General features: G+C 37.9%; 1 protein-coding gene across 1 annotated transcript; it reads right to left on the bottom strand.

Annotated features, from left to right (window-relative positions):
* Positions 1 to 2022: 2022 nt before the first annotated feature.
* hoxa1a (homeobox A1a) lies at positions 2023 to 9850 on the bottom strand. The gene is made up of 2 exons (XM_056479156.1): positions 3335 to 9850; positions 2023 to 3143 (listed from the first exon to the last, which is right to left on the bottom strand). The coding sequence occupies exons 1-2, from the start codon at positions 3972 to 3974 to the stop codon at positions 2794 to 2796; spliced, it is 990 nt and encodes a 329-aa protein (XP_056335131.1). The 5' UTR covers positions 3975 to 9850; the 3' UTR covers positions 2023 to 2793.
* Between the last annotated feature and the right edge of the window lie 103 nt (positions 9851 to 9953).

The raw sequence follows: 9953 nt of genomic DNA, 5'->3' as shown, positions 1-9953 counted from the left end.
TTAAAACAAAATAACGATTAAAATGTACAAAACATATGCGAATATAAATTTGTAAATAATTGATAAAAAGCATGACATGTCTTAATTTTTTCTTCAACGGCGTTTCTCTCTATCGGACACGTTTTTATAATAGGCTACCTAATCGACAAGGATAGGCCTAATCGCATTTATGTATTCACAGTCACGAATACAGCTTAACCCTGGTGATTGGAGAAAGGACATTCAAACTGCAGCATTGAAATTAATCTGAAGTGACTTGTTGATTCAAAATTCTTTCTTCGTTTCATAAAAGCCAGTAATTGTTTAAACGATTGTCCAATGCGAATGCGGTGCTCAACTCTGTTCCTGAGATCTCCTGTAAACACTCATCAAACACACCTGAAACATTTTATTAGGGCCTGAACAGCACTTGATAATTAAAGGCATGTATGTTTGATATGGGTTGCAATGAAATCTGCAGGAAGATGAACCTATAAATTTAATTGAAATGTATTTTTAAATTATATTAAAATGCATTAGAAGTCAGAAGAAAATCTTTTTGTTTTAATGGATTTGAACACAAGCATTTGGACACATTAAATCAGAATGTGCAAAGCATGTTAATGCGTTTGCAAGTTTGCCGGATACGTCATACGTACGAAAAATTTCAAGAAATCTTAAAAATTACGAAAACAAAGTTTTAAAATATGTCTTTTTAAACTTATTTATTAAAACTTAAACCTTAAAAGCACTTTGCTGTGTTTTATTGTACAAAATAATTTGTTTTTAACACCAAGGTATAAACACAGTTCTAATTTAGGATGAAAACTTATGCACCCATCGGTTTCATACAATCCACATGCGCAGGTGGATCTAAGGTAAAGTTATATGCTCTCTCAAAACGTGCGTATATATTGAAAATGGCACAAAAACTTCCACGTTATCTAAAATGAAAAGAAAAAAACTTGCGGTGTGTTTTATACAGTTTGCCGATGATTTCGAAAACTGTTTGGTCTTGCATTTATAACTGTGTGTGTGTGTGTGTGTGTGTGTGTGTGTGTGCGTGCGTGTGTGTGTGTGTGTGTGTGTGTGTGTGTGTGTGTGTGTGAGGGAGAGAGAAGGTTGGTGGGTATCTGACAGCCCTTTTTGTTGTGTGATCAATTACTATGTACAAACATTTAATGCAATTTAATACAAAACATAGATAACATTATTCTAGTACTTGTATTTCCCTACAGTTTTTTAAAACTACATTTTAGGCTGTAATTAATTTCTGTTAATACATCTATAATAACACTGTTAACGCTTTACCGACAACTTAAGGAACTTAAATTGAACATGTGACCACTTAAATCTACTCAATGAACCCGTCTATAACTCTATTTCATCTGAATATCAGCCAGAATACTTTGCAATACAACATGAACATAAGTAAAAAGTATTTTACCTTTGGAGTTATAAGACGTTAAAGACACCTAATATAAAGTGGGATTATTCCACAGGTGTTAAACTAGTTTCTGGAGCGCCACAGCTTTGCACAGTTTAGCTTTAACCCTAGTTAAACACGCCTGATCCATCTAATTCAGTCATTCGGGCTTGTTTGAAACCTAAGTATGTTGGAGCAGGGTTGGAAATGAACTGAGGACTGAGGAACCTATTTTGACACCCGTGTTATTCTATTCAGATATTGTTATCCTACTGCCCCGCTCCCAGCTTTGTAAGCTGCAACATGAGTTAGACATCCCATCAACACTGATGGTGTCAGACCGACTCATTCTTGTCGATAGTTGAGATGATTTAATCGATCGTCACAGTTTTTTTTTTTCTCTTCGATAAACTAACAGGTCAATAGGGTTGTCACCGCGAATAACGTAGACGGCATTGCGCATCTTCTATCGTGGATAAACATGCTTAATGTGCCAATATGTCTTCGTCCCTGAGGAAGGAACCACGCGCGGACGCATACATCAGTTACGGAAGCAGAGAGCTAGTTATTGGTGGATTAAGACTGTGCAAACAAGCAATCGATGAATCAAACATAACAGTTCATCCCACAAAATAAAAATACAAATATTAAATAATAGCTTCTTTGATTGCTGGTTTAAAATTTAAGACAGATTGTCAGCAGTGTTTTAGAGTTAGCTGCTTCTGTGAGGGTTGACTGACATTAGCACCATCAAAAGTTAAACAGTGTTGTGTTATAAGATACATTTTAATTGACACATGATTTCACCCGTATCTTGATCTTTTTCTAAAGCATTTCTAAATTAAATGAAGCCTTCAACTGCGACTGATAAAACTCAGCATCACCGGAGAACAACTTTAAACAATTGCCTATGCTTCAAAACTCACAACACAAGAATTAACAACACTATGCAGAGAAGTTGTGAATTACAGACAATCTTTCCCGACAGATTCAACTGATTCACTATTAGTAATACATCCCGTAAATGTATTGCACTATTTCCTTTGGTTCTTGAGGTAGGCATTTTGACAAGTAGTTTACAAGTTCAAACTAAGACGCGTGTAAAAGTGCAGCATTTGATATTACTGTGCACAAAAATGCACAAACCACATTTTTATATCCAGGTGCTTGACAAAGTGCCCAAGACAATTAACAGTCATTTCACATTGACATAAATACAGCACAGATAAACACTGAGCGGTCAAAATGGTCGAATTAGAAACCGTTTTGGGTTGGTCGCTGAAACACACTTCTACAAATGTCAAAGCATGATGTACAAATAACCATAAGACGAGTCACAAACAATTTTGCATTATTGTTAACAATTTGAAAGCAAATGTGAAAGCAGTTTAATTAGAGGAATATGCATCAACAGTCGGTGAAGGAGAGGGCGTGGATGGTGCAGAGAGCGACTTTTCGGATGCATCCTCTGGTTTTTCGAGATCATCTTTCTGTTCGGACGAAGATTTGGTCAAAAGACCTTCCTTTTCGCGCTTCTTTTGTTTCATACGGCGATTTTGGAACCATATCTTCACCTGAGTCTCATTCAATTGGAGAGAAGCTGCGATCTCCACGCGCCTCGCGCGAGTCAAGTACTTATTGAAATGAAACTCCTTTTCAAGCTCTGTCAGCTGTTTTGTCGTAAAATTGGTGCGTACAGTGTTTGGCTGCCCACCAAATCCATACTCCCCAGCTTTTCCTTAAGAGAGAGAATGAAAAGATGAATAAAGTAATGTGCATACATGCTAGGCTATATTGTTATGTCAAGTCCCCTATTTTAGGTTTTTTCAGATGTGTGTGACCAGTGTTGGACATGCAATATTAAGTCAGGACTTGTATTCCGTATCGGGAGAAGAAATAATTACGACATGAAGAGTTTAAGTCACTCACCTGTTTTTGGCGGGTTGCGTTTAACCTTCATCCAGTCAAATGTCTGTCCTGTGGACACGCCATCTGATAGAGGTGAACAACATGCATCGTGATGAGCCACATGCAGAGGGGAAAGCGGATTTGAGCAGCCCGCCACAAACGTAAGGTTTGCCTGATCCGAACTATTACCATATGTGGCTGAGGCGTACTGGAACTGGCCATGGAGGTGAACGTTTCCGCTACTGTAACCATGACGATGATGACGGTGCTGCACAACCGTGGAAGAAATATTTCCAGAGTAAACTAACGGGCCACACTGGGGAAAGCTCACAGACGATTCCACGTCCTGATTTAGGGCATAGTGATTGTATCCAGTGCAAAAACTTTGAGTTCCGTAACTTGGATGGGCGCTGTAGGTAATTGACAGAGTCCCGGGGGACTGGTACGAGCCGGCCTGTTGTGGCTGTGGGTTAATTGCGTCTTGTGACGATCTATTGGACATGAAACGTTCATCTCCACTGCAGCTATTTAGCCTAACAGCACACGACGATTGGAATGTTGAAAGTCCATGATCACCGTGGAACGCCCTGACTGAGCATGAGCCCCCGTTACCTCCATCTCCACCACCACTTATGGACGAAAAATCTAAGAATGTGCTCATAGTGTCATCTTCTTGGGCGTCTCAGCTCGTGGTTGCCACACTGACAGAACTTTGGGCCCGGAACTGATTAACGTCGCACCATTCACCCTGGGTTGAGCCGAGGCACCCCTCTGCCTCCTTCAATCAGTCGTGGATTGTCCGGGCGCTAGTGATATGAATGACCAGTGACAGTCACGTGGGCTGGGTCAGCCAGTGATCAGTTGTGCTGTCTCATCTTGATCTTAAGTGGCCTTGCACTGACAGGTTGTCGTTAAAGACAAGGCTTATGTAAATGCCGACCTCTTGTCGATCAACGTGACGTAGGCCCACCTTTACCCCTGCTGAAAGGATGGATTCGCTGGCAGATGAGCTAAGAGGGACGTTGTCTCACAGACAGCGTCCCGGCAGCATCAGCATCTCGGTGTGAGGAATTTTTTTTGAAGAAATGGTTCAGGTAAGATGAACTCAAAACCACAGAGAAATTATGTAAAGTGAGTATCTTTTTCTGGTTCACAATTAGGGTAGCATCCTAAGTCATCGCTTGTTTGTTAAGCTGCTATAGGCTGCAGTGCATCAGCGCTCGTGAACTTAGTGAGTGTATCAGAATGGTAAACTGACTACCACTCATCGTATTGTTATTTTGTTCGTTGTAGCCTGAACAATTGAATTCGTTGTATTTGAATAAGACTATTCTTGACTTGTACTTGATAAAAACACTGGCTGTAGCCCACTGTAGATTTATTACTGCTATAAGCTATTTATGTAGGCTATATGTATACTAAGTGTATGAACTTAGTTACATGTTGAAATAAATAAATTAGCAGCATTTCCGTTTTTTTTTGCTGAATGCCATTTTGTGATTCGTATTCACAGCCTGATCAGTTATCACAGGGAAGACAATATTCCCCAAATCATAGTGGAGCAGAGGAGACACGCGCCCCCTCTGGAGAAAATTGGACATTTTTATACCTTTTTTTTTTCTTTTTTCAAAATGGCGCTTTACAAGCTTTCTACGGCCTAGTATTTCTTATCCCATCTTCTCTCTTTTTCAGCAATATGCCTGACAAACAAGTCAAGAAAAAATATCAGCATATATATAAAGTGAAATGCCCTTACTGCAGTGATTCCGAGTAATAATGAAATGAAATGGAATCATAGTTTATAAAAACGGTATAACCACTTAGTGGCCAAATGTTCAGTCACAGTCAGTTGTGGGGGAAAATCTATGAAAATAAAAACTCTCGTAGTTGATTATATTTTTCTTTATTCATATGAAGAAAATACATTTTAAAACATTTTTAATAAAGACATTATAAACATTTTTCACGTTATTTCAATCAGGACAAAAAGTAAAAAGACTAAGAAAATTGGGCATGGCGCGCTGTGAAATATGTTGTATGGGTGTTTTTTGTAATCCTAAAGACGGGGTGTAAACGCCAATAATAATGAATTATTATTAACCGTCCACGTGGGCTGCGCAGAATCCAAAATCTTTATAATGGTTAACGGTTAATAAATCACGTATTTGGGCAGATTTTCACAGGCACCGATTGTCTGGATGCTGTCAGCTTTTCTGGAAGACTTTGATTTATGAGTTCGTTTCATGAAAACAATCCTCCTCGGTATTTCCCGACGATCCAGAGAAAAGAGTACGAGACAAAGAGCCAACTTTGGCGAAGGTGACGCGTTTGAACGGTTTTGCTGCATAAATTGTAACATTTAAAAAAAGTTTTTATAGGAGTTTGAGAAATATCAAATGGATTAGGATTAGTTATAGTTTTGTTAATTTCACAGTTAACAATTTTTCACAAATTTAAGGAAATTATAGCTATTTTATATTTTAGTCTTCTCCAAAATTGTTTCCTGTATTTTCCATAAACCGTAATAACAAAATCAGCGCTGACATCTTTTAACACAAATTATAAAAGCTGAGGTATGACTTTTGTTCAGATACTTGATATTGTTTTCATAGAACATTCTATAATTTTCATTTGCTTAATTTTATAATCAGTATAATGTGTTTAAGTACCATAGCGAGTGCAAATAAAAGTATACAAGTATAGGCTAATGGTTTTGTGTGACGTGACATGTTAAAACAATACCGTCTTGACCCAATTGTTACCAATAATGTTTATTCCTAACAAAATAAACAAAATACAAAAATAAAAGGAATCCAAACTTCTAATGAATGCATTATGTTGTATTACATTAAATACGGTACTCAATACGACAATGCGATCTTACCTTCGACAAGTTTTTGATAAGCGTGTCAGTTAATCGTATATCAGACATATCCTGCAAACAATATTACTTTTAAAAATGTGAACTTCGTATTCATCCTCACATTTGTCCACTGATCCACCTGATAATCATGAGGTTTTATTTCGTAAATGAATCCGTAAAGAAAAAAGTGCACGTTGGTAAATCTCCTGTGTTCACAGAGATGTGTAGCGTTGGTGAAACTGCATCAGACAAACATGAGTCGATCGAAAAAGTTTATCTCCTTCACATACTTATCCATAATGTGCTGAGAAAAGCGGATGTCCAGGGTGGCACATTTTTTGCTATAGCGCATTATTGTTCCCTTTTCCAGAGCACTTGGTGACTGACTGAAAATTCTTTTCAGATGCTTTTCCATTTATCTGTTAGAAAACATTTCAAAACTGCATGTCGTTTTCATTACAGGGCTTTCCGGCGACGGATGACAGGTTGTTTTAAATTGAGCTCGACTCCGTCCACAACGGCCAATCTGCCATGACTTGGGCCACAAATGGAGGCTTCCTCGTCGCTCTGCGCACCACCCTCATCGACGTTTGTCTTGCCTAGTTCTCCGTAGATGTCTATAGTTTTGGTTTGTCGTTTATCTTTTATTTTTCGGTTTTAGAACCAGATTTTGGCTGGACTTTGTTCTAACGTTCCGCTAGCTCGAGCAGTGTGGCTATTTCCACACGGCGTCGTCGGCAAAGGTTTTTGTAGTGATACTCCTTCCAGATCCAAAAGCTGTGTGTTTGTGGGTACTGTTCTCAGGCGGCGCCAGCCTCCTCCTCTACAAGACAAACCACCCTCGGGAAGCTCCTGTGAGCCTGGAAAATTAGTTAACAAAAGAGCAGTTGTTTCAAAATTAACAATATGTAACATAGCAATGCCCGACAACACCTAGAATAACTTAAAAGTGTAAAGAAAAACACTGTAGACGCAAACAGCATGCAGTCTTGGTGGTACTGACTAGCAGTTTATAATGAATGCATGAGCGCCACTTATGCTATAACAGCAATCTATCATTCTTCATTACATGTCAGATTAAGTTTATCGATTCGAAATAATCTGAAAGTCAGACATTTTGCAGCATTTTCACCCAGGCTATGGGTAATAATTTATATAGCAGATGTAAAGAATGACCTTAAATTACCCTAGTTCTTTTAAAACTTACCTTTTGGTGAGAAGCAAAATATACCGGCCTAGCCCTTTCGTGTGGAAGGGCAGTTTTCTTGTTGGTCTTTTTCCCCCGCGCATCCAATGGCTTTAGTTAACTGGCGTGCAATGAGCTTTCACAATTTAAACTATGCCGAGGCCCTACATGGCGCGGCTGACTCCCGTGACTCAAGATTTGGACGGTGTGCTCGAAAGGAGGAAGGATGAGAGGGTGAGGGTTCGTAAGTGCTGAGCATTTGATTGATGACTTCTGAAATGAACCATCAACAGAGGAAAAACAAGGCACTCCGCTAGCGATGGCCGACTATTAAATCCGTCTCACGCTCAAAGTTAACCTGTTGTTTGACGCTTGGAGAGCCCAATTAAGAAGAGTCCGGTTTTGCTGACGTTATTTTTCGCTCTTAATTTTAACATAGTAACAGGCTATATATTGGGGAAACAGTTATTAAGAAAGATAATTATACCCGTTTATGACAAAATTGCATTCAAAGCTAGTTTGAAATTTCACACGATTACCATTACATGATGGCAATTTGTGGTTTATTCAAATGTTCAGATCAATCCGTAGAACTTTCTTGAGCAACTCCACTCTCATGATAGATACTGATGCTATGGTCATTAAAAAGGCATCCTCAATTTTAAAAAACCAAAGTCAATAGTCGTTTAATCTGGTATGTGAGGGGGTCTTGCCCCAATACATTAACCAAGGAGGCTAAGTTATGCCTGATATGTTGTTTTTTTTTATCTCATTTGCCCTAAAAAGGCAGATTTTCAGCTCGTCTCATATTATTAATAACACACATGAATAAAATCTCGTATTTTCCCCACACATTTGACGTAACGTTTATGCTATTGTTGTTTCGTAAGATTAAGGCTATTAAAGACAATTGTTATAAATATAAAGAACCGGCATAGAATACATATACATACACATATTTATAAAACGAGCCTCATGTAAATGACTTATGCTGTACCTCAATGTAACACGATCATGAAAGATTAATTCGTATATATTTAAAATTCTGAAGGATGCACAGTCTCTTATTCAATCTCGTTTCAATGAGGTACTGCGTTGTCCTCAGTAAATAAATTATATGCTTCTTCATACCATATTCAATTGGAGCCTTAATAAGCATGCACAACCGTAATGTTTGGTCAGTGAGGACGTATACTAAAACTTAATTTCACAAAACACCTTATCTGTGCTCTCCGTTGTTTCACTAAACTTAACATTGTTTGCTATAGTCTGCAGTGAAAATTGCTGGATCTGTAACAAATTGCTCCATTACGATCTTGATTTACTTTAGATATTAGCGTCTGCTAAGGTAATGAATTGTAATAGGTGAACTGGCGTGTTATGACGCACTTTTATAACATTTTTAAAAAGTTGTTAACGATTTAACTTTCTGTGTAGTAGGCTATTTGTGGAATGTATGCGGATTCTGTTTAAACGTTACGAAAAAGTGTTCTGGTCGTTTGTAGTTTTAGTGGTTATATACTAAACAAAGAGTTCTAGGCCTGCGCATGATCAATCTTACTTGCCAAAAGGTCTGACAGACTCATGCCCCCACAACACATTTTAAAGCTCCTAGCTGTGCGCGAATCAAATCCTGGCAGAACAGGGGGCTGAAAAGGCTACATTTGATAGATTTACGTGTTTGTCTCGAAGTAATTACCTAGCATTTCATGTTTAGCCTACACGCACATACGTTAACATTTAACGAAGTTATTTGCTTTGGATGTTTTATTTTTTAATTATGTTTTATTGCATAATTCTATGAATTAATATTCATACTATTTTGGTGTAATAAAGACTTTCGTTCTGGTGAAATTTCTGTTTGAATCATTAAAAAGCTTTTCTCGAGGTTTAGAGGAAAGAGAGGTTAGCCTACTGTGTGGGGGGGTGGAGCTTTTCTCACGTTGTCGAAAACATCCTGTTATTTCAACAAAACCTTATTTGAGTTTATCAAATTAAGGTTTCCACACCAACTGTTATTCCCTTTATCCCCCTTTTCCAGCGCACGCTCAGTTAATTGTTTATTATGGATCGTCTTGTTAAATTTACGAATAAAGTGTATTGGTAAAAATGATTGTGTATGTCAGTTATTATTAATTGTAAAGTTATTGTTGGCCTTAAGTGAATAAACTATAAACTGTCAAACTTTTTCTATTATTATTATTATTATTATTATTAACTACAACATTAATTAATTGTATTGCTTATGTTGCTAATGTTTTTACACATTACGTTGTTGTTGGCCTAAAAATGCCAAAAAGGCATTTAAAACATTTCTCCCACAGGCACCACGAGAGGCCTATAGAAGACTCTTAGCACAATGAATGGGATTGCTTGCACTTTTCAAAACATGCAGGACTGCAGGAAATGACGTCTCACCATTACACTGTAGCCGTTTAATTTTCTCTTAATGCCTTTTCATACCAATTTCTCTGCATTTTGCTTAATTTGAAGTAAACAGCCGCATTTGAGCAAGATATAAGATTCCGATTGCCTATTTTCTGTGTCTGATCGTTTTGTTGAGTGATTCCAACGCAAATACGTAACCCCGT

The sequence above is a fragment of the Danio aesculapii genome, chromosome 19, assembly GCF_903798145.1.
Source record: "Danio aesculapii chromosome 19, fDanAes4.1, whole genome shotgun sequence".
NCBI lineage: Eukaryota > Metazoa > Chordata > Actinopteri > Cypriniformes > Danionidae > Danio > Danio aesculapii.
Note: the sequence above shows the minus strand (reverse complement) of the source record. Positions and strands in the feature narration are given on the sequence as shown.

What these genes read in the sequence shown, in the direction of transcription:
- hoxa1a (XM_056479156.1), bottom strand. Translation starts at nt 3,974, where the DNA reads ATGAGCACATTCTTAGATTTTTCGTCCATAAGTGGTGGTGGAGATGGA. An exon ending in ACGCAACCCGCCAAAAACAG is followed by an intron (nt 3,144 to 3,334) that starts GTGAGTGACTTA and finishes CTCTCTCTTAAG; the next exon opens with GAAAAGCTGGGGAGTATGGA.